The 25,110-nt window shown below is 42.5% G+C and overlaps 1 protein-coding gene across 7 annotated transcripts in view; it reads right to left on the bottom strand.

Moving 5' to 3' along the window:
* Nucleotides 1-1,204: 1,204 nt before the first annotated feature.
* The window catches only part of EPN2 (epsin 2), a 357,746-nt gene continuing 333,840 nt past the window's right edge, over nt 1,205-25,110 (bottom strand). For all 7 annotated transcript variants that reach the window (XM_069210122.1, XM_069210121.1, XM_069210119.1 and 4 more), the window contains one exon: nt 1,205-5,415. In XM_069210122.1, coding sequence (XP_069066223.1) covers nt 5,084-5,415 — 332 coding nt within the window. In that variant the 3' untranslated portion in view covers nt 1,205-5,083. The remainder of the gene's footprint in view (nt 5,416-25,110) is intronic.

Raw genomic sequence — 25,110 nt, 5'->3', positions numbered from 1 at the left:
ATGAATTATGCAAACTGTAGAATTTACATGTAGGTAAATAGTAACTAAGCAGTGTATATTAACATAGTATGTTGTGTACAAAAGGTAACTAATGTTTTATTGTTTTGTGCTTTTGAGGCTTCTAACCCATAATAAGCTATTTGACAAGTGGTGCCCTCTCAAGGTTAGGACTGTCTCCATATCTTTATAATATCTATAATAGACATCTGGCTTCCTTGAAATGTTGTTTTGGCATTACACCTAAAATGCTGCTATCAGCTCCTAATAGGACTTCGTTTACCTCCCCTCTCCAAATACCATTCTCTCTTTATAGGAGCTGAATGGTGGACAGCCACAGCTAGATGAGCTCCGTCAGGTTAAAGCTGAACACTGACAAGACCGAAATCATGACAACTTGTGGGAATCTGAATCCAAACCAATCTTCCTTTTGGCACACATATTTTGGTCCATTGCAAAAAATCCTGTGAGTTAAAACAGACATTTCACTTGAGATGGATAGCCAAGTCTCAGTAGTAGTTTCATCATGAACACTCCATTACTGCTGCCTATGTGCAGCACCCGTATTTCCTAAAGACTATAAATGGTAACGAGTGTCAACCACGCTGGTGACGTGTGGATTACTGCAATAGCCTTTATCTGGGGGAGGGGTGGGGAAGGGGGGGAATTTTTCTTATTAGACTACAGACAATACAAAAATAGAGTGGCAAGCTGAATTACTGGTCCCTTCTGTCATTGCCTTATATCGCCTATACTACAAGAACTATACTGACTAACTATTCCTAAATGGGTGATCTTCAAGTCCGTCTGTCGGTTCACTGCTTTTTGTATGGGAAAGTTTCTGTTAACATTTCCGAGAGCCTTTATAAGATACACTCACCATCCACATACCTGTTTCACATCTTTGGTCTTTCTAACCATCCCTTCAGCTCCACAGAAGGTGGATTTATCTACTCAAGCCCCTTGCATCTGAAACCTCCTCTCACAAAAGATCCAATCGATTGCTAAACCTGTTTTGTATTAGAAAACTCTTAAAACATGGCTCTTCCAAACCTGTTTTCTGCTTGGTTCTCTACACTGTTTTGTCTTCTATAATCTAGAACCAAGACACCTTAGGGTGCTAGAGGGCTTCACTACTCTGACAAAAAAGTGTTAATTAGAAGCCAAGTGCAACAGTCAAAGGTATCAACACACACTGACTCTGCAATGCAAACAATACCATTTTAATTCCAACCACTGCTCTTTCAAGCCCCATCTGCTCATGTATGACATTTAGATGGAATTAAACATCACATTGCATTTTATGTAACAGTCCTTGGTTAGGAAACAAAGACATTACACAAAACAGTACATAAACGTGTATGATACAATAGTACAGATGATAAATTATATATTATACAGTAAAACATCAATGGTCAGTACAAATGCACAAAAAAGCAGCCTGCTCCAATATATATAAAAACATTTTGATAGATTGGTCACGTTAAGATTTTGAAAGTTTTAGTTGTTGTAAGGAAAGTGAATGTCACAAATCCCAACATATGAATACACAATATTAGTAGTGGTGAATATTGACAAAGATGGCTAACAGTTCAAGCGGTCTAGCATTTATGACCATTAAATCAACCATTACAGTAGTTCTTGCTTCCGCATAACCTGGCGTATGAGCTGGACCTAATGGTTACACACTCTGATTCCTAAATGGCACTATTCAATTGACTGCATGTATATTCTTATTTTTGGTGGAGCTGAATAGTTATATAAAAATGAAGTGAAAAACATAGAAAACCAATATTGACATTACTAATTGGCCTTGTTGACCAGTAAGGCTACTTTAGGCTTTGCAATTTACAACTAAAGCATCTTATTTCGAAGAAAAAAAAATAAGTACTTTTGAAAATTGGCTTTTTATCAAATGACAGATGACGGATGCTCTACAACTGTTTCCCTAAATTCCTTTAACTTCGGGTGATAGTACAAGCATGGCATTCACCTTTAAAAGTTATTAGGAAGGCGTGAGAGACGATGTCTCTGCCAATCCACATGAAACTACGGGGTATTAATACATTGTTATTTAGTCAAGCATGCCCTATCTCACATGAAAACATAGCCTTAACAGTTTTCAGTCTCAAAACATGTGTGAATGGCAATTTTAGAAAGTGCTTATGAAATTCAATACCATAGAATCGGATTGAATGAATTGTTCACAACTTTGGGGAAATTATCTCATCTTCAATTAAATGGAGAAATCAGCTAGTAGTCATTTCTTATAATTGGTCAATCTTGGCAATTCCTTTGGTGCTTTGCTCATACACCTGCAAATCCTTATGCGATGTACACTGGAGCTGAAAAGCCTTAGGGTTGATGAGCTGAATATTGGAATGTTAACAAATATCCTGAGCACTTCATAGTTTTGTGTGATAACATTCAACCTTCTTAGCCCAAAATTTCAAATATACTGTAACTTGTGTTAACAAGAGGATCTCTGTGTATGTGCTGTGAAAAGTAGGTGGCATCTCATAGGATGGGTGATTTTAGTCAGAGGAATTGGTACTGTAGATGATTGCAAATAGCTTTGTATTACAAGATGTAAGGATACCTTTATAAGCAAAACATAGGGACACTACGCTTTAAGAAGACAAGATTAATCAAACCCTTCATAAACAACGCAATATGGTATTGACCAATTATGCATTTTTTAAATTGTAGCATTTTTAATTGGTCGTCCTGGTATGAAACAAACATGAGGTGGGAATATACCCTATGTAAACACATACACTTGTAGAAGACCTGCTATTCGACTCAACAGTGGGCTGGTAACAGTAAGTCTAACCCCAAAGTTCTGGGCTCCCCATTAGCTGTAATTTCTTCCAACATTATTTCATTAGTACACAGTTGATACCTTGCTCAACTGACCAATGAGATTTGCAAAACATGAAAGATGGATGCGCGTACGCCATTTAGAATGATAATCTTCTTCCCCCAAATTAAGTTATGATACAAATTTGCAGATTGGAAAGAAACATGTGTTTGCATACTTGTGGGTGACAGGCTAAGGTTTCAAAATACAATATTTATGAATTCAAGGAAAGTCAATGAGGGAATAAAAATTGGAGTGGAGCGGGAGTAAACTTGAAAATTCAGTAAATATATATATTTTTTAAAACATATTTCATGTGGAAAAACCAGATGGGCAGAAGGGCAGGTAAGAGGCGAATACAAAAAGAAAACAGATTAAGTGTAAAGAAGCAAATGTTAGGAAATAAGTATGCATGACTAATGGAGACAAATTTGTGCAATGATGAGACATGAACAGAAAAGAACTGAGTAACTGAATTAGCACATGGAAAGTAAAGAATGATTTAGAAAGATGGACAATAAATGAGGCAGAAAGCACTAGGAAAGACTCTGAATTTGCAACGAGACCCATTTTTCATGCATTTGATTGTCCAGATACTTTAAAAGACAATACGTAATCAGGGAAGGCCACTATGGTACATCATGTCTTTAGCACTAACACATTTGCAGCTTCTAGGTAATTATTGTGATATGACTCCTATATACATTGGCCCACAAAGAAAAAGACAAACACTATTTAAACATCTTTACATCAACATGTCAACGGGGGCACAGTGTAATGTTGATAACAAAATGATGCAGAAAGTTTAAATTATGCCAGCATATAAATTTAGAATCTATTAACATGCGGCACTTGCTTTCGTTATAACTTAGCTGAAAGTTGCCTCCACAGAGTGAAAATAAAAATAAAACTTTCTTTATGCCTCCGAAAAAGACAAAATTGTTTACATTTGATAATTTAAGCGCAGAAAAAGTAAAATGCTGGTAAAAAGTTGTTGGTATTAAAACTCTTAAATCTCAAGCATCACATAATAGCTCGGATTGTAATTTTTCAAAACAATCAAACGTTGCCAGAAACTGTATTCATTTCAAATACCAAATTAAAGGAAAAGTAATTACATTTAGTGTTCAATTTTCCCTTTAAAAAAATATGTTTTCATCTTAACAGGTTGCCTAAAACCATAAATAAGTGGGCACAATAAAAAGATTTGGCTTCCTCAATACATTTTAGCCACACCTAATAAAAATTCCACCACAAAATGAAAATGTTAAATAACATTATAAAAATATTAGCAATAATGACTAGTACGGTAGGTAAAAATCTGCAAAATGAAATATGAAACTGTAGTAAATCAGAATGTGCAAAGGTATCAAAAAATAACTACATGTAGTAGATTTTAGCTTAAAGTAGGTGAAAGTAGCGTTTGCTCTTCTACTTTGTAAATATAACTTACATGGCAAGTCAAATGAAAGCAAGATCAGAATAAAATGCCACGTTTCAGTCGATATTTAACGTGTGGCAGCCTACACACTAAAAGCTCACTAAAAGATTTTCACTTATGCACCATATGTAGCCTCTTTCACTTAATAGCTTAATTTTTTCAATGTTTGAGATACAAATAAGCGTTTTATGGGAAAGCTCAGGCCACAAATTGGGTGACAATCTGGCAATATATTTCTAGAGAAAAGCTGTTTTCAGTGCCCCTGAAAGTTCTGGGTTGTTTCTAAAAAAAAATAAAAAAATAAGCACTGTAGGTGAGAAAATTATTTTGTACATAAAATAAACCGGCATCTACTAGCAGAAAATGTCATTCTATTCTGAATAAATGACTAAATTAAAAAGGTCAATCAAAAATATTACGTCAAATGGAGGGTCCAGCATGCTCTTGACTCCTATCAAACTTCGAGTTAAGAAACAAGGGGCAGGTTCAACTTGTGATACGAATGATGTAACTGAGTTATCACCTATACAAAGCTGGACAATTTGATGATTTTACAACATTCTGTGCCAGACTGACAAACAAATGAAAGGGCTCTTCTGGAGAAAAGGCTAGCTTAATTGAGCAAGTAAAACACAAAGTTCTTTGAAGTTCAAAACTGTAAACTGCAAACTGCAAATCTACTTCAAGTCTCCTCTCTGATGATGTGTCTGAAAGTGGCTTTGTTCAGTTCTTGGACAACAAGCATCAGCTGAAGACAATTCAAAATGATGTAGAGTTGGGACTTTTCAGAGGAGGAAAGGGTTAGTTGTGTTCATAGATTGAGCTGCAGATTGAGGCAGTCCAGTGTTATGAAGTGGTTGGGACATTGAGCCGCCAATGCTCATGTTCGTGGCCGGCCCCAGCCTGGAGACCGGCACCATGTTCCCCATAGCTGGAACAGGCTGCACTGCTACAGCAGCCACAGATGAATGGTGCATTGACTCCATGCTCACAGAGGGTATTGCATTGAAAGACTGGCTAACTCCCATCATCGGACTTGATCTCAGCTGATTTAGTGTCAGAGGCTGTGGCTGGTTCACCTGGAAAGGATTGACGGGAGGTGCTGCTGCAGATGCACCTAAAAGAAAAAGAAAGAGTATTATATACATTAAAAAAAAAACTTCATTCCTTTATGCCACTGCTACGGTGATTACATAACTATTTCTGGATACAGTTTTCACGCCGGAATGTTGCTGCCTTTTCAAATGGCCCAAAATATGGAGGTGTGACTGGTGTGAGGCCACTCCAAATTTGACCATAATGTAGAGAATTGACACTCTTTGTACTGGCTTCTGGTCAAACAGAGGATACTGTTCAAGGTATTCTGCTGGATGCATTCAGACTGTTAATCATGTCAATTGTACGAAGCTAACATATCTGCGCCTATACATATGGCAGGTTACTTCAATCTACAATCCTATCATTAGTACATGATGCATTATTTCCTCTAGATTATGTAGTAGCTCTACCAGGCCCCTGTCTCTGACAATCTGCCATTAACTCAATCTACTGATTCTCCGATAGGTATTTAATGTACATTGTTGAACCACATGAACATTTGCCAAGTTATACAATGTTGTCATGAATTTGTGTGAATCTGCAAGTGCAACAACAAAAACCGAAAAACATTTGTATTTAATATCCTGGATATAGTTAAAGGAAGTATAGAGACAATTTTGAAAATATATAGGAGGGCTGTGAAAAGATTTGTTACACACGAAAAAGTATAACAAAGCAAGTTATACATGAGGGACTTAAGAGGCTAGTTCATTAAAGATTCTACATATTCATGATCACCATGAGGTGGTCTATGCTTCTGGATTAAACGGAGCAAGTCTAAAGCTTTACCTCTAAGAGAAAGTACACAGGGTATGATAGCCGAATTCCCAAACAACTGGGAATCAACATTTACAGCTCTTCGGGGACCAGCCACCAATGATGTTGGATGACCTCATAAGGAAAGCAGAAAGATTTGACTTCCATTTTCCCAATTTCAACGGCTAAAAGGATCTAGCTAGCAAAAATTATGGTTTCTTAATGTATCTACACATTCCTCAGTGTCCTTTCTAGTCCCACCCCCCAAAGACTTCATTGCATGGGAGAGATGCATACTGACCATGACTACTGTGCTTTTTTTTGGTGGGGGCTGGAGGAAGTGAGTAGACATTACATTAAGAATGGAAGGTCTAAATAGACCAAGAGATAAGGGAGGACCTTAACGTACCTGAATCTACAAATATGCTCATGTCGTGCAACTGTAACATGTAATTCTGTAAAACAGTAATGACCACAACACATGTAGCAATGGAAAGGATACCCTTCCTTGAAAGGGTACTACACACACTGGAATTCCCAGATTTATGTGAAAGTCAATACTCCTGCAAGTTGTAAATTAGCAATATGGAAAGATGTTGCACCGAGTAAAAATTAATAGGCAAGACAAGCCATGCATTATTGTTGGGCAAACGTCATTCATAAGTAGAAGATGAAGTGTGGCAGATGGATTTATACCAACAGAAGACCTGGAAATAGAGATGCATTTAATACCCTTTCAGAGCATTAAAAAGGAATTTCAGTAAATTCACTTCCCTAATATAACAGGATGTACATGTCCAGGCTGCAATGGCTTCTACATGGAAAGTGGGTCTTCAAGCTTTCAAGGATAGTAGCATATTTTCAACATAATAGTGGCTTGAGGATATCACAAGTTAAACAGAATTATTTAACTGATGCTGCAAAAAAGATCCACTACTAGAACTATTTAGGCCTAGGACAGATGGAAAACTCATCTTGGACATTAACTCTCTGATTAGCATTGGCAGAAACCATGAAAACACTCTAAAGGTGATTAACTGATCCCAGACTTTCTTATATTGCAATACGGATACTTAACAAGGTGCTTTAACACGCCACAAAACATACATTTATTACATCCACAATGGCCACATTCACACGCACAGACGGAGTTCACACATTTAGTATGGGAAGATTCAGTAACTGGTGTTTTGGAGTGAAGATAAACAAGCAATTTCATAAATCTTAGCTACTGCAATAGTGTTGGAGCCGGCTCAGAATCTACTGGCAAAATAAACAAAATTTAGATACTGCACAGAAGGAATTTCTGGGTCTTGCAAGGGTGCTCATAAAAAGCATAATCTCCTTTTACAGGGAAAAAGCTTCCTAGTTTAGTGGGCTAGTTAAAGTGAGAGAACTTTTTGAGATTCGTAATGTGTTAGTGTTGGATACGCAGACATTTATTCCTATTTCACCCTTGTATAAAAAAGTTAGAGAAAGACTCGAGTGGGCTAATTTTCTCCACAATCACTCCACGAATGCATATAAGCTGATAACAATACTGCTCCTGGAATTTTCATGTATAAAATTCAGAGAGCTGGTATATTAGATAAGTGGTATAGGAACCCTCTTGCATCTTGTGCTAAGAACTGAACTGAAGGGAGATTTCTGATCCACAGGAAGGAACTCTGGGGATTGCTTGCCTGTGTTTAATTTACTACTCTTTATCAACAGTAATATCTATGGAGTTACACAGAGATGCTGTATTCCATTGGTAAAGATTTTTCCAGTCAACTACTATGGAGTTGTTCCATTGTAAGCCCACGTTTTATTTGAATGGCTGCAGAGTCTTAGCATTAATGCTAGTGCAACTAGATAATGTGAACTATTTTTATTTATTGACAACTATTAATTTGTGACGATAGCCAATTAACACTAAAATCAAAGTTAAGCACCTTGTGCCTTTGCATCTTGTGAACCAGCCTGGAGGTGAGAGGCACTGGCAAGAAAAAGCGGAATTGATTCTTTGAGTTGATCAGGACTGCATCTCCCTGGAACACAGCTAACCCGGTTTCACTCAATACAAACTGATCTACCTCCTTCTCATGTACCTCATATTTCACTACCCAATATGATTTATGTCTGAACAATGTGACTACCAAATACAAGGTCAAAAAGATCACTGACTCTTGGATATATGTTTTCTTAAAAACACAGATGGAACACAGTTTTCAGAATCACTTAGGGACTGTGAATGGTGATAAAGAAAACAAACTAAAGTTACATAATATAAAATTCATGCAAGACAAAAGCTCTGCTGAAGCTGTCCGCCTGTGTGTACCAGACCCCCACCAGGAGTTAGCAGACAACTGCATGCATTTATCTAATAAAAAAAAGGGAATACATGAATCCTTCTGTGGGTGATGGTGTAGCCTAGCTTTTTAGATCTTGCATTGACAGTGGATAAACTGTCTCCTCGAGACCTTTAGTTTTCTAAATGTGAGGTTAAAGGCCATCCTTTCCTTAGCAAAGGTTGGTTTCATTGTCACTCTTATTTGTTTGCTTTGTACTGGTCAGTTGCCGTAGGCTTCCATCCTCTGTGTATTTGGCCCTCCCCTGGAGACCAGAGGCATTACTTGAGCTCTACCACTGCTTATGTTTTTAGGCACTACTTTTATTTTCTTTGTGTTTAAGTATTGTACCACAGTGGGTCTATTTTCGACCTACTCCATCATGTACATCTTCAAGTCATTGTTCTTGCTGCCCTTCTTCCTCCCCTCGTCCATACTGCTTGTCCCTACCTGCCCTCCAAACTTTCTTTGTCGTTGCTTGGCCCTAACTGCACTAGCGAGAAAAAAAGCACAATGACGTAGAGATCACTGGCCGAGTTACTGTGCTCCCTCCACAAACCCTTCTTCGTCTGTGTTCACCCATCCATCCATTCTCAGTGTTGTCTTTTCCCTTCCAGCTCTCCCACCCACCAGCAATGACCTTCGTTCCCTCATCCAGGTTGCTTGCCCCGACCCACCCTCTGTTGTCAGTATTGCTTGCCCCATCTCTCAGACTTGATGCTTCTCAAGCCACATCAGTGTTGCTTGCCCCCACCTGCTTCTCCCTCACTCGTCCATAATTCTTCCCCCCCACTGGCCCTTCCTCCTTCCGTTGTCTGTTACTTGCCATCACCCTCCTGCCATCACAAAAACGCTAAGAGGTAGCACCGTTGGCTGCAAGTTTTAAAAAGAAAATTTAACTTTCAGCCATTCTGCACGACAGCCGTGCTTGCAGTGCAACATGAAAAAAAACTCAAAGCTAACACTTCTCGTTTCGTATGCCAGCCCTATTAGCTTTGCCAACGAGTGCTTCCTGTTCAGTGACAAAAACATGGTTTTGAAAACACAATCAGCTTTAACTCAAGAGTTGATCTGAATTCCCTCTCTGACGCCAAAAAGGTCTTGTGTGTAGTCAAAGTCCTGTCAGTACATTACAGCCTGCTTAACGTCTAAGGCAGAGGTTTTCAAACTGGGGGGCAGCCCCCCCCCAATGGGGGCCTCAACTCATCCCCAGGGGGCTGCCAGGCTCTGACCAAAAGCAGCATTATACAGATGGATGACAGGCCTTTGTTTTAAGCAGAAGCTTGTTATTGCATTTTTTAAAAGTTAACAGTTCTTAACTGCAATGTTTAAATAGGTCTAGACATATTTAAACATTGTCATCTTTATAAAATTATAGTGAAAAATTCTGAGGGGGAGCCCAGTGATTTTAATCTTTCAACTGGGGGGGCGCAGCATTAACAAGTTTGGAGACCACTGGTCTAAGGTATGGAATGTTTGTACTGCAAGAGAGGCAAGTTAAGGAACAAACTGGGAGTTATATAGACTGATTAAGGTGGAACAGAGAAACCTCCTTAGCAAGGAATTTAGGGTTAGCGTGAAGGACAACCATATCCCTGTAAACCTGAAAGAGAGCCTCTTCCAACGTTAAAGCTTGCAGCTTACTGACATGCCTGAGTGAGGTGACAGCAACAAGAAACGCCACATTCCAGGAGAGGAATTGAGGGGGCTGAATCGAGGCGCTCAAATATAGACTCAAAAGTTGTGTATGGATGATATTGAGATTCCACACCGGGCTAGTGGGGGGTCGTCCTGTGTAGGAATTACCTTTTTGAGAGACTCCATAAAAGCTTTGATAACAGAAATCCTGAAGTGGGAAATGTGTTACTTATTTTAGAGATAATCAGCCAAGCAGCTAAGTGGCATTGGATGGAGGTGAAGGATAGCCCATAAGTCTGTAAGTGTAGTAGATAGCAAACAGTGCCTGCAACACTCACTGCCAAGGGGTCAATGTTTTCTGAGAGGCAGTAATGGATAAAACTTCTCGATTTGGCAGTGTAGCAGTTGCGAATAGTAGGCCTGCATGCTTCATTTTGAATGTGAATGCATTACAATATAGGTTTACATAACCAAACTCTAAGATCTTAGGAGCCAGATCGCAAGGTTAAGGTTCCTGGGGTTGGGATGCCTGATTTCTCCAGGTTTCTGTATGAGAAGTACTGGCCTGCTAGGAAGCCCCATGTGCAGAACCCCTGAGAGCTAGAAGAGTGGTGTGCCTAAGCATCTGGCCCAGGTGTGAGTCACCAGGTTGAGGGTGACAGACGTTTGCCCAAGCCTCCGAACCACAAACTGAAAGAGAGGGAGAGGCGGAAAAGTGCAGGCAAGCATCACTGACCACTTCATCCATAGTCCACTGCCTATGAACTGCGGGAATCTTGAGGAAAAATTTGCACTCTGCGTTTTTGGCTGTGACAAAGATGTCTATGTCAGGAAACATCCATCGTGGGAAGTGTGGGAGGACTCTTGGTTGGAGTTCCCACTCATAGACTACTTGCTGCATCCTGCTGAGGAGGTTTGCAAAGACATTGCATTGAACGATAGGTGGGTGGGCTGATCAACACCAGATCGTCCCAATGACCTGCTGCTCAAGACTACTGATGCATCAAGCATTCTTGCAGCGGGCGTGTATGTAACCTGGTGTGGGGGACTATGGTGAAGCAGGAGGTCATCATGCCAAGGAGGCACATGACTGTTCGGACTGTGATCAGTTTGAAAAAGGGAGAGCAACACCTGAAACGACTGCACCCTTGCACGGCTAGGATAGGCCTTGCCCACCTCTGAACTGAGGACCGCTTTGCTGTAGCTGTGGAATGACACCCTAAAGGTTGACCATATGGACATCTTCTCAAAGGATGTATTTGTTGAGGGGTCTGAGGTCCAGGATAGGCCAGTGGGACCTGTCCTTCTTGGAAAAGAGAAGTAGAGGGAATACACCCCTGGGCACCCTTGCAGGTGTTGTGGCACAGGCTTTATGGCTCCTTTGAGAAGGAGTGCTTGAACCTCTTCCCCTAGCAGGCGTTGATGTTCTATAGAAACGGTATGTCTGTGAGGTGGTATGTTGGGAGGCATGGAAGTCGGGTCCAAACAGCAACATTACTGAATGATATCTAATATCCACTAGTCTGAGGTGATGTTTTGACAGGTGGGGAAGAATCTCTGAAGTCGACTCCAACAGTTGTTGTGTGGTTCAAGGAGGAGGAGGGGCAAGTCACTGCTTCATGAGTGTGGTTCCTTTGGGGGAGTCACCTTTGCCTCTATCCTTGGAGCTGTTGCCTCAGTATACCCTCTGCCAGAAGTAGTCCCTTGTGGAGTGTTGCTGAGCCTGCTGACGCTGGAAGAAGTGGAGGTGTTTGGGCAGGTGGTCATGGAGCCGCCATGGTAGGCTGACCCTATAAGGCTGGGCGCCTGGAGGGAACCCATAGCCTTTACTGTCTCGGTGTCCTTTTTTATCTTTTCCAGCATCTCATCATCCTGGGGCCCGAAGAGGTGTTCCCCATCAAAGGGCAGGTTGAGAAGATGCTGTTGGACGTTCAGCTTGAAGACGGAGACAAGCAGCCAAGCGCATATGAGCAGGCTGAAATTAATGCAGAAAATGGCGGTGTCTGCAGCAATAAGGGTACTCCTGATTGTGGTGTTTGAAATAAGCTTCCCTTCTTAGACTATCTCATGACCCCTCTTGTAGTACTCATCGGGGAAATGTTGCCGGAGTTTCTCCATTTCGGCCCAATGGGCCGTACCGTACCTGGAAAACAGGCCAATGGTGATTGGTAAAATGTGCCTCAATGCGCTTGCCAGGTGCTTCAATAAACTTCCTTTGCCAGCCGTGGCATGTCACCAGTACCCTGTACGTTGGCTTGTTTGCAGGCCGTATGCACCACGAAGAAGTCAGGGGGAAGATGACCCGGATGTAGAGTGGGTCAGAAAGGGAGGACTTTTGTTTTTTGTCTACTATATGTGTGACTATTCAAGCTTTAACAGGTTCCCTAAAGATGTCCGAGGCCGGTTTAAGCATGCCCTTCAGCACTGAAAGGTACTGTATGGAATGTTGTGCGGAGTAGAGAGTTTCCAGCAAGGAATCCTCCTTGACAGCATCCCTTTTCATGTTGAGCTTATGGAAAACAGCCACTTTGCCAAGGATCTCTTGGTGAAGGGTAGTGTCACTCTGCTTATAGAGATCGGTGCCCTTGTCCCCTGGAGGGTCCACATCAAAGGAGTTCAAAGGGTCATCCTCTGGGTCATGTCATATGGGTCTCCCAGTGCCACTATCCTCAGAGTCAGGTTGTGGTGACCCCAGTGGTGTATAAGGAAGAGGGTCTGCAGGGTGAGGAGGTGGGGGAAAATGAGGTCTGAGGCCCAGGGGAGGTAAGGAGAGGATAGGTGGCTGAGCCTCAGGAAGAGGGCTGATAGTCTTGTCGTGCTGCATCCGCTGCTTGGGAAGCTGTGGTAGCTCGAGAGCAGCCTTGAAGCTGAGCTGGCTCTTTGATGTCTGCATGGAGGACGCTGGTGGCTGGGCAAAGACCTTGCCTGTGTGAAGATGGATTATAATGCACTGCTGACTAGTTCGTTCTGCAGGTTCTGGAGAACAGGTTTCATGGAGCCAACTGAAAATGGCGGTTTCAATGCTTAGCGGGGCTTCAAAGCCAAAGGCTTCACACCAAATGGTGATTCAGTGGCAAGGTGAAGAGGGCTGGGCCGAGGGCATCGGCTTCAGAATCTTCTTTCGCACCAAGCCATGGCTGGGCATGGAGTCTGAAGCGAATGTGTGGCACCAAGCATGGCCAGAAGGTAGTGGTGACCGGGGAACCTGTTTCTAAGCATTGAGCGCAGCTGTCTGTCCCTTGTGAGGGGCCTTCTCGGAGTGGGAGTGGTGGAGAGGTGGTAGGGTGGGAGGGAGGTCTTCAGTTTCAAGGTCAGGGGTGGAACTGGCATCTGGTGAGTAGACATCCTGTGCAGCTGTCAACGTCTTCTGTTGATGTCCCTTATCAGGGTTTTAGGTGTATGCTTGTCTTCCGTGTACATTTCTAAGTGACGAGCCCAGTGGTCTTTAAGTCTTCTTCAAATGGGAGAAGTGGCAGGCTTCACAAAAGGCCTTCTTGTGCTCAAGCAAAAGACAGAGTTTGAGGCCCCCAAGTATTTAGAGGGATACAGAGGACAGTAGCGAAAGAAAATTAGTTCCATCAATAGCAAACAAAACTGACAGCAGGGAGAGGAACTGTGGAGAACTGAACAGTACACAGAGTGTGTCGATCCAGAGCTCAGTAACGCGTCCAAAACCGATGGAGGTAAGAAAACAATCTAACGATGAAGCCGATGATCATGTGCATTACCGACAAGAGGTGGAGTCACAAAATGTCCTAACTTGAAAAGACTTCTTCAAAGAAAAACAACGTGCATACACACATACAGCCAAACACTAGATGGCAGGGATATGCACATCATGTGTATCTACAGCCACACATGCCTCAAACATATATTTGATACCAAGAAATAACTTTGCACAGAAATGGAGTAGGTTGTTATGTAGTCATTTTAGTTATAGCTTCATACACATTATTTTAGCAAACTAAGCCTGCCGCTGTGCACTTTAACTCAGATATATTTTATTCAGCTTTGTTTTATTATTTTAACAATAGCCGTATTTGTGGTCTTGTTTTATTTTTTCTATCTAGCTGTTCTTTGCCTATGCCAGCACTGTGTTCTTAAACAAGACATTTCTTTCACTCTGTGCTTTTCTCAAGGTTGCAGTAAAGATAGGTTGCCAGCAAAAGTGGTACGCTTTGTCTCTTATGTTCAAAGAACCATATACACCCTTAAGTGGGGATCATTCCTTGGAACATCAGCTGTTTTGATATAAAAACACCACTTTGACCCATGTACATTAGAGGGAGATTCCAGCCAGATGACCATGACTGTATGCTGACTGCTTTACACTTCACTGCAGCTGCTTATGTAGACTCAGGTCTCTTGCTCAGGTCTGAGGGATGATGTCTTCCCAGGGGAACCTGAAGGGCAGAATTTCAGCTTAACATGCTGAGCTCTAACATAGCCTAGGTAGAAGTATTCCTAACTATCTTAGTGACAATACGCTAGAGCTATTGTTTCACTCTCCTTGTCACAATTTTAATCCTGACATGCTTCATCGTCCTAGTTATTGCAATTCATGATTTATTGTCTAAGATGCAATTACTTTAATAAAACCTTATTGAACTATACTATGCCTCTGATTGTCCTTGCATACGTGAGACCAATGTAACTGAGAGAAATGGATGAAATCGGAGTGACCACAATTTCCCTGAGGAGTCATTTGTGTCATGCCCTTGGGTGCCCAATCACCTCTGCTCTTGGGTGGAGATGAGGCATTGCTCGTTAGCCGGAACAAAACCCGGATTAAGCCGACAGGTGTCACCTGTAGTGGGGTCAGACTCAGTCCCCCACAGAACAAGTGATTCTGCCACCCAAATCCAGTAGTCTCATTAGGATAATGAGAGCCTACGCAACAAGGTGTTCTGCTGGGATCATTTTCTTGCACTGGGACATATTTCACCCCTGCCCTGCTGTTCCCACTTTTATGCCTGAAAGTGGCAGAGAGCACTTATGGAATTTAAGTAGTATGGCAGATAGCTAGGTATGTTACTAGGCTTCAACTACATGCAAGTACCTCTAGCAATAGTTGTGAACTCCTACTCTTAAACAAGGAAAGGTACGGCTGTCTGAAATGACAGTTTTCCTGCTAATGTTTTTTCAATCAGAAAAGGGCGTATGGCAGGAAATGGGCTTGACATGGGTGAGCAAGGGGGATAAGCTGCCCCCCCTGGTCTTGGCCTCTCTTCTAGTCTTTCAACTGGTAAGGATGTCTAATTATGGCTGAACCCGCTTAAGACAGTTAGAGAGACCTAGCATCCATTGTCAAAGACATGAGGCCTCACTTTCATTTTCAATTATATGCTGGCTTTGTAATTTTGTGGGCATTCACATATTTACATGAACTCTTTTGATCCTGTTTACACTTCTAAATGTATGTAAACTGGAACTAAGATGTAGTGTTGGATGAAATATGGTAAAGTGCTACACCACCATTTACTGATGTGTTCCATTGAATGTATATATTCATAAGGACAAAGGATTTCAATGTCATGGAAAAAAGGAGAAGAAATAAAGCTGGAATTTTACATGCCTCCACCATTTGCTTTCCTTAACAGTATGCCTGAAGATGTACCACCATGCACAATACGTGCAGGTATAAGTTTAAATTCACATGCATATGCATAAAAAATTTGAAATGTTGAAGGTCTCCATGGAGTATGCCGGGGGCATGCAGGGAACACAATTATGTGAATCGGCCCTACTATGCACTGTCAACCCTGTTCTCTTATAATGTCCTTTACCAATCATTTTGCCACCTACTGACCGATTGTTCTCAACAGCAAAAGAGGTGTGAGTAGTTTGCTTTAGCAGACACTTTGTGGAAAGCATGAGGATGTATCTACGAGCAGCAGGAAGCCACAATTCCCTCTAGGAAAAGCAAGCAGGTCTTTTTTGTTTAGTAAACATGCTTCTTCAACTAGTTGAGCTTGTGTGTTTGTGGGACAGTGAGTGAATGTAACCATAATTCAACAGAGAGAAAGTGAAGAACAAGTTACCTAATTTTAGTAACCCAGTTTCTGATGGATACTCTAACTGCACATTCCTCATGTTTTGAACACATTCAGGCACAAGAATGGATTTAGATTTCTTTTAGTTTTAAGTACTCGCTCCCGTGCACCAGTAGGTGCTGCAATCAGACTCTACAGTGGCTCCAATGCCTTTGGAAATGACGATGTAAATCTGCACGCAGGAACCACCATGTTTGCTGATGTCACTTCACTTCCGTCCTGATCTTTAAATGTGGAAGATGAGCTCTGTTTCTAACTTATCTCCATCTCACCACCCATGAGGCACGTAATGCAACTGACACTTCAAAGACCCTACTTTGAGCCCATACTGAGGCATTTCATTTCTGGAGTCAGCACACGTCTTCAGTGGTGGGAACAAGCACTTGAGAAAAAATTGCATTCACTTTGAAGCCTTGAGATATTCCAAAGAACCTGCAGCTAGAAGTATTAATCAGAAAGCAGAACATGTGGATGTCACCTTAACATAATGTGAAGGGAAATTAAAAATAATGTGGTTAATGAGTGTAGAAAATGCAACCAGAACACACCCATGAAAAGCATCGACAGGTAGAGGCAGATATTGAGTTATCACCAAATAAGAGTACTAGAATCCACCAAGTAGTAGTCAAATTGGGGAGCGCTATATGTGATAAAAAGGAATAGACATGGGTGTCAGAAAGGTGCAGATTATGCAGAAATCGACAGGCAGGAAATAGAATTCGATAAGGACTTGCAGGAAGGAACTATTCAGAGCTTTTCTGCAAAGGCTGAGGCCATCAGGAATTAAGTCCAAGTAACATTAGAAGATAAAGTGATGAAGGCTGTCAAGCAATATGTGAAGCTTGTAAAAGAATGTCCCTATTAGGCTTGAGCTATTAAATTAGAAGAATGCGGAGGGCAATTGGAGCCAAGACAAGGTACACAGGACACAAATTATGGCTTTATATTTCATGTGGAGCATGGCAGATGTAGAGTTTTTTTGGCTGCCTACAGGTTTCAAAGAGGAAAGTCAAAGGGGAAGTTCAAGTATTCATTAATGAAGGCTGTCTAATTTCAGACAGACGTGGTGTTTTGTGGGCAAAATGAGAGTCGAGGTGAAGTTACTGGTGTTTAAACCAAACATCCATAAGTCTTCCAGTGTCAGTCTATATAGCATAACCCAGTAGCCAGTGCAAGGATATTTGCCATCCTAGGCGAAGTTATTTTGTACACCACATACTCAGGCATGAGGTAGCGTTTGCTATGGTGAAATCAATTTGCACCTCTACCTCCCAGTTATAGGTGTGCTGCTACTTGTATGATTCTTGTCTTTACTTAGACTCTGTCTGCCCTATTACTTAGAAAGCTACACTTACAAAACATCAGGGTTGGAAAAAGTGAAGAAAGGAGCCTTATGAGAAAATTGCCATGGTTCGAAGGAGTGAACTAAGGAAAGAGCTGTAGAAGTTGTTTGAGGGAGGAGAGAAAGAGAAAAATGAGAAAGAATGTTGGGAGCAACCGGAGGGAAAAACTAAATTTGCTGTTCAAAGTACCAATGTAGAAGTTGACAGTTGATTTTATTTTGGAAAAGGCTGGTCAACTCCTTCTCAAACACATATCATTTTGATGCTATCCCAAGTTAGACTTCTAAGTGTGCCCTACTGGACCACTTGTACACCAACAGTGACCAGCCAAGAATATGGGGTGACAAATGGTTATTTCCCAGAATCACCCATGTGAATTTAGCCTCCATTGCTGAAGCAGGCACAAAGAAAACCTGCTGTACCAGAGGCTCTGAAATTATTTAACCCACTTATCATCTGGGAACTTCTGGTCAATCCCACCTTTGAAGAACAACATTTTTACTGAGTGTTTTGGTAACCACTAAAGGATTCACAGAAATCATCACAAGGCAGCCTGATTAAATACTGTCAGTGGAGAAAATGTATGGAATAGATTCTGAAAAAAGCACTGGAGAGCTTAAAATAATTCATTTCCCTCAACCAAATGTAACGAAATGGTTACCTACCAGTAGGTGTAGTTTTGCAGCCTGAAGAGTTTTTTGGATTCACATGCTGTGAATTATTCTGCCATCTAGTGGTTGGGTCCAGAATTGTCTCTTTTCTTCCTTTTTAGGGTTGAGCCTGCGTCGCATGTGCTCGCGCATGCAGACGCTTAAGGTATTAGAAAAGGGCTCGGAGCCCCGTCGACGTCACGTCAGTGTCTTTCATTAGCAAGTTGGCTTGCCTGTTAGAATCCGCTTCTTTTGATTAGTGGAAGGCACGCATACGTCATGCCTTTTCCGGTGGTTAGCCCTCCTCGAGCGCAGCGACCAAGTACAGAAAACATGCGAGGCTCACTGGGTTCATGGACTACTTTATCTCTATTTTCGCAGCGCGCTCTCACTGGGCAGAAGTCGAGGGCTTTGCATACTAATGACCTTGTTACACACTTAATTGCACTTTTGCCGGTTACGTTCATAATTGAACTTTTCCCAATAGGTATTATTACATGTGAACTGTAGCAGCACGATCACGCAGTTTTTTTTCTTTTAATGCAAGAAAAATCCGGTTGGGAGTTTACAACTGTGAACAGCTGTAACTCCGATAAATGCAAGACCCTAGTGCATTGCAAATGCTTGTTTTTTTCTTTCTTTTTGGGTGTTGACGACCACCATTTGGTGTTTGGTCCATCCCCTGCATGACGTCAGAAGGCACCCCGGAAGTTCCTGTGCGTTGTAGCCATCTTCAGATTCTTTTTTCATTGTGTCTTTTTTTCTTTCTCCCCTTTCTCTCTTTTTCTTTTTTTGTTTTGCTCTTATGTACATAAGACCTCCTCCCCCACCTGTTTTTCCTGTTCTCATTTCTGGGGAGGTGGGTGGGTGGGTCACATGCGAGTCCAGAAAACTCTTCAGGATGCAAAACTACTCTTATTGGTAAGTAACCATTTTGTTTTGCAGCATGAATTATTTTCTGGAGTCACATGCTGTGCATTAGATTGTGTAGCGGTTTCCCTTTATTTGGGTTGGTTGGGCGTGAAACGATGAGCTTGCAAACAGGTGTTTTAGTACCTTCTGTCCCACTTTACTTCTTTACGCATGTGGATGCCCACACAATGTTTTGTGAATGTGTGTGGGGATGCCAATCTTGCTTCTGCACAGATACTGTCTATGGGCACATTTGCTATGAATGCTAGTGTAACGCCTTTTTAGTCGTTGAGTGTGCTTTTGGTTGGTGAGGTAGGTGTTTGCCAGTTGAGGTGTAGCACGTGCGGATTGTCTCCACGATCCAACATGCAATAGTCCCCTTTGTGATGGGAATCCCTTACTGGATTTGGCATAAGAAACTAACAGTTGGTTCCCTTTACGGTACTGCTTGGTTTCCTCCAGGGAGTAGATCAGTACCCTCTTTACATCCAGGGTATGTGATTTTATTTCCAATTCTGTTTGTGGGTTCTTAAAGAATACTGGCAACTGGATGGTCTGTTTGACGTGAAATTTGCTCACCACTTTAAGTAGGAATTGGGGTTTGTTCTGAGAACTACCTTGTCTTTGTGGATTTACATGTCTGGTTCTTGTACTGTTAGTGCTTGAATCTCGCTTACTCTTCGTAGCGATGTGACAGGTATCAGAAAGCCAGTTTTCATCGTGGTGAATTGGAGTTCAGCTTTATTCATGGGTTCAAATGGTTTCGTCATCAGTTGTGACAACACTGTGTTTAAGCTCCACATTGGGACTGGTGCCCATCTTGGAGGAGCAATTCTTTTGGATTGCTCCAAGAACCTCTTTATAACAGGTGCTGTGAAAAACTTTTGCATAATGCTCCCCTGGTATAGGCCACAATTGCCGCCAAGTGAACTTGAGTGAAGAGTAGTTGTTTCCGCTGTCCAGCAGGTATATAAGCTAGGTTATTACTGTTTCTTGTCTAGATATTGCATTTAGGGTGTTATTCTCTGTGCACCATAGGTGGTACCTTTTCTATTTTGATGCGTAGCATCTTCTTGATGTTGGTTTTCTACCCTCCTTTAGTATCTCTGTTGTCCTGTTAGGTTTAGGTGTCCCGATTCTATTTATTCGGGCACCATGCTGCTACATTGAGTGCTGCTTTTTGAAGGTGGAATACTCGCCCATTTTGCATCGTGAGTAGGTCCCATTCCACCTTAATCCTCATCATCTGTCCCTTTAACAGTTCAAGTAGGTTTGAATGTCATGCTTGTCTGGCCCACTAAGGGGCTATTAGAATGAGGTTCGGCCCTGGTTCCCTGACCTTTTCCAGTACCTTCGGTTTTAAGGTAATCAGAGGAATGGCATAGGCAAATCTCCATGACCTGTTTAGTGACAGGGCATTCCCGTTTGACTGGTGGTGTGGAAACCTGAAGGCTAAGAGTTAACATTTTTTGTTTTTTGCTGATGTGAACAAGTTGATTGTTGGTGTGCCCCAGATCCTAAATATTCCTTCTAGGCTCCTTTGTTTTCTCTCCCAGGTGTGTGTGTGTGATGGTTTCCTGTCTGCTTAGTCTGTCTCCCTCTATGTTGTCCTTCCCTGGTAGGTGAACTGTTTGTAAGTTGATCCCTTGTGGTATCGCCCACTTACATAATTCTTGGGCTAGTTTGCTTAGGGTAAAACATTTTGTGCCCCCTTATTTGTTCAGATAGAACATTGTTGTTGTATTGTCTTTTTAGATTAGTACTGTTTTCCCTTATACTTGTGTTTGAAAGGCTTTCAGGGCCAGTAACACGGTCTTCATCTCTAGGAAACTGGTGTGCTTTATCGCATCCGTCTTGTTCCATTGGCCTCGAATTCTTAAGTTGTCTGTATGTGCTCCTCCATCCCTTTGTGAGCCACATCTGTTGTGATGATGACTGAGGGAGTTGCTGTCTTGAAAGGTCTTCCCATGGTTTTGTCTCTGGATGTCTCTTTCTGCTTTTTCTCTGTTACAACCACTAGATCCTCCCAACTCCCAGTGGCTTGTGACCAGTTGTTACATAACCATTCCTGGAATGGTTGCATGTGAAGACTTGCATGGGTTATGACGGGGATGCATGATACCATCACACCCATTAGCTTCATGGCTGTCCTCACTGTCAGAGATCATCTTTGGAGGATCTGATGGTGGTAGGGTTGGGGGTTCTATAGAGTAGCTGTGGCATACCATGTTTAAAACTCATTTGTCTGTAGTAATTTCTTCCCATTGTTGTGGATGTTGTGCTATTTCCCTCCACCTCCCCAACTAGTGTTGTGTGGGTATGGTGGTATTTTTGAGTCACTTGGCTGCTCCTCCTCCTCTGGGTGGTTGGAACCTTGCTCTCCCTCTGCCTCGAAAGGGCTGTATTGCGGGGTGTTGCCATTGCTGGGACCCGGTCTGTTGGCCAGTTTGCTGAGTACTCCCTTGGGGGCGGTTATTGCTGCTGCTGTTGTCCTGATGCGAAGGTTCCCCTTCCTGTGGGTCTTCTGATTGTGTTTCCTCCCCTTCTGAAGCTGCTCCTGTATAGTAGTGCTCCCATTGCCTTTGCCATTTCATTGTCCTTTTTCATCTGTTGCAAGTACTCATTCACCTCCTGGCCGAATAAAGCTTCTCCAGTGCACATTTGTCTTCTGGCTGTATTGGCGGCATCCAGCTCCAATTTTAGGCAGGTGATGGTGATTGTTTTGCCTTCCATGATGATTCCTTTAGCCCTTTTCTTGTCCCCTAGCGGGACCTTTTTCATAAGCTCCTTGATTTCATCCCACGGATGGTGGCCATATCTATTGAGAAGGGCGTTTGAGGTTCCAATACGCCATTGCGTTGCTGCTTCCCTCTCCATCTTTCTCCCCTCCTATGTCCAGCCTCTTGCTTTCCCTTTCAGGAGGGGGGGCCTGTAGAGGTATGTGCATTGCTCCTCCTTCTTGCCATTGTGACAATGATAGAGTCTGCCACTGTATTCCCTTGGATGTATTTGGGGTCCTTTGGGGAAGTTTGATTTTTTTCTCCACTCTTAGTGTCACCTCCTTAGCTGCTGCAGATTCTTTGAAGGCTTCCTTGTCCGGGTCCAAAATGCTGGGTAACATGGGCAGATAACGGTTTCTCTTGCTTGATAGCATGAGGGTTTCCAATAGGAAGGAGTCTCCTTTCTCATATTCTAAGGGTACATCATATGCATCAGCTGCCCTCGTCACTATGCTGTTGTAGAATGTCTTCACATGTCAGGGGGCAAAGGCTTTGAGGTGTAGTTGTCAACTTTCTCTTCTGGGCTCTCAGTTTTGAAGTCATTCCAGTCGTCCTCAAAACTCCCTGTTGCTTTCTTCCCTTTGCGGCCGCAGAACTTCTTTTCAGCCTCTTCTTCGTGAGGCTCAGGGGTTGCCGATGCCTCCAGTGCAGTCTACGCCTCCTCGACGTACTTGGTTGTTGAAGGTTTTGGTGGAGTTGGGAATTGTTTCCGTGCATCGTTGAACATTTTTTGCTGCATGACCACTGCTAATTCGGCCTCTAGTCAACGCCTTTTCTTCTCCACCTCAGATGCCTTTTACGACGTCTTGTATCGTCAATGGCTGCTTTTTTTTTGCGTTGCTTGTTCTTCCTCCCATGGCCTCGGGGTTTCCTTCCCCTGGAGTGTTTTGCCTGTTTCGGCTCCCGGCTCTCATCAGTATCCCTGGCCTGGAATCCATGGGGCTCTCTTGTTCGTGGATGGCCTTCGATCGTCTCTTTTTTGGACGTTGAGGCTGCCTTGTGGTACTTCTTCTTGGGGATTTTCTCCTCCTATGATTTCAGTGGTCTTTTTACCTTGTCAGGCTTTCTTTCGATGTCCTTCGTCGATTTCTTCGGCAGGCGCATTTTCTCTGCATCCTCTTCAAGATGCCGACTCTGCATCTCTGGCCTGTTCTTCATCGCTGGATAGGCCTAATTCTCTTAGCGACTCCTGATGTTTTTGGCCCTGCATCGCTGCATGGTGTTTTCCTTTCTGGCTTATACGTGCCTGAAGAGTTTTGGGTACAAAGGCAACGCAGGCCTCTTAGCCCTCGTCTCTGTTGTCTTTCGGCAGGCAGAGGTTGCAGATTTTGTGCGGGTCGCTCTGGGCAAATTTGTGGTGGCAGTTTGGGCAGAATTTAAATTTGGTGTTTACCATGACCTCTACCTTGCTTCATTCTCCTCCCCACGTGCCCATTCTGTTGGTGTCCCCCATTGGGTAATGTTCTCTGCTTCTCCTGATCGCTTCCCTCGTTCGGCAATATCTTCTTGAAAATAAACCTCGATTTCTCTTATTTTTTTCGATGTTGTCTCAAAAAACTTCAGAGCTCCTCATTTTGCTTCCAGACCCAACAGCAGAAAAAAAGAATATGAAGATGGCTACTACATACAGGAACTTCCGGGGCGTCGTCTGACATCATGTAGGGGACGGACCAAACACCAAATGGTTGTCGACGACGCCCAAAAAGAAAAGGGAAAAAAAGAAAGAAAAGAGACAGTTCCGGACCCCACCACTAGATGGCGGAACAATGCACAAAATGTGAATCCAGAAAAGGATTCACGCTGCAAAACAAAGCTGGTGCTTGCAACTCATATAATACATCTGTAACGTTGATTTACTCTCTTCTGAGGTAAAACTTCAAGCTATTTCCCTTCTCCACAACTTCATCTTCTCCCAAAGGCCATGCTGTTCAAAGCTTCAGTGGGCATCCTGTCTTGCTGATACATTTCTGCAGCATCTTATGCCTTAAAGGCACATATGCCATATCTACCTAGGTATGTGGGAACGAATATTAATATTAAGTTATTTCAGCTTTCTCTCTCTCTTAAAACTGTCTTTACTCTAATGAAAGTGAATGCTACATGTAAACCTACCCTATTTCTTTATCTAAATCTCTCTCTTGACTGTTACCAAATATCGGCATGCATTCTTGAGGAGCATGTAAAGTTGTACAGATCATGCTGAGCCTTTCAGATCTGCTCAACAACCCAATACACTGATGCTTTGTGGCACGCTTTCTTTATTCACAGACGAAGCACATAATCAAATAGATGCACTTTTAAAGCAAGTAAGAAACTTAACATAGTACTTATAGACAGTGATCATTCTATGTGAAGGGAAGTGTGGGAACTGTACTTGCCCTCGTTGAGCTTTAAAGTGCCTATCAACTTAACAGTTGCAAGAAAAGGTAGACATGTGGTGTGCCAGGGGCAGCTGCCAAAACACTGGGACAACCCATTGAGGTAATGCCTTATGAGAATTTGCCCTTAGATTTCAATGGTTGAAATGGGCTGACCCAAGGCACCTTTCTGACTGTGTTATGTTTGCTCTGAGACGTTTGTGTGTTGACAGGGGTCTGCCAAGCAACTAAAGCTGTATAACTGCAGCCCTAATCAAAACCACAGCTCTAGGTGTGGAACAGGAACCTGAAACAAATGAGGGTCAATTTTCCTCACTATAACACTAAGATGATTTGCAACTGAGGGAAGTACATTATTAGTGCAGCATGTGGGGGCATGAATCAACAAGTAACCCACCAATACCGTAATCAGCTGAATCATTGAGAAATATCCTCAAAGGCTACAATTCTCTCCTTAGTTGCTCATCAAGTTGATGTTCATCCCACCATCACTGTTTTGTACATGGTAAAGACTCCTTGAACTGGCTGCAGTCCACAGCCTTCCAGCATAGTCTGCATCCCACTTCCTTGCAGACTCTACCCGGATCTGCCAATCCAACAGCGAGGATGCTCCTTCTCTCAGCTGACGGCCAATGCCTGGAACAACCTTACCCTGCACCTCAGGAACGTTGAATCACTCTGGGAATTTAGAAAAGGACTCAACACATTGCTGTTCAACCAAATAGAGCACAGCGAAGCAGCTTGCAACTCCGGCACCTTGAGACCCTCATGGATGATTTGATGCGCTTTATAAATCCTGATTGATAAAAATGTAACATCTCTACCTATTGGGGGAGCCCTATTACCCCACTGTATCAGGGCCAGAAATCCAACT

This window comes from Pleurodeles waltl, chromosome 10 (genome assembly GCF_031143425.1).
Source record: "Pleurodeles waltl isolate 20211129_DDA chromosome 10, aPleWal1.hap1.20221129, whole genome shotgun sequence".
Taxonomy (NCBI): domain Eukaryota; kingdom Metazoa; phylum Chordata; class Amphibia; order Caudata; family Salamandridae; genus Pleurodeles; species Pleurodeles waltl.
Note: the sequence above shows the minus strand (reverse complement) of the source record. Positions and strands in the feature narration are given on the sequence as shown.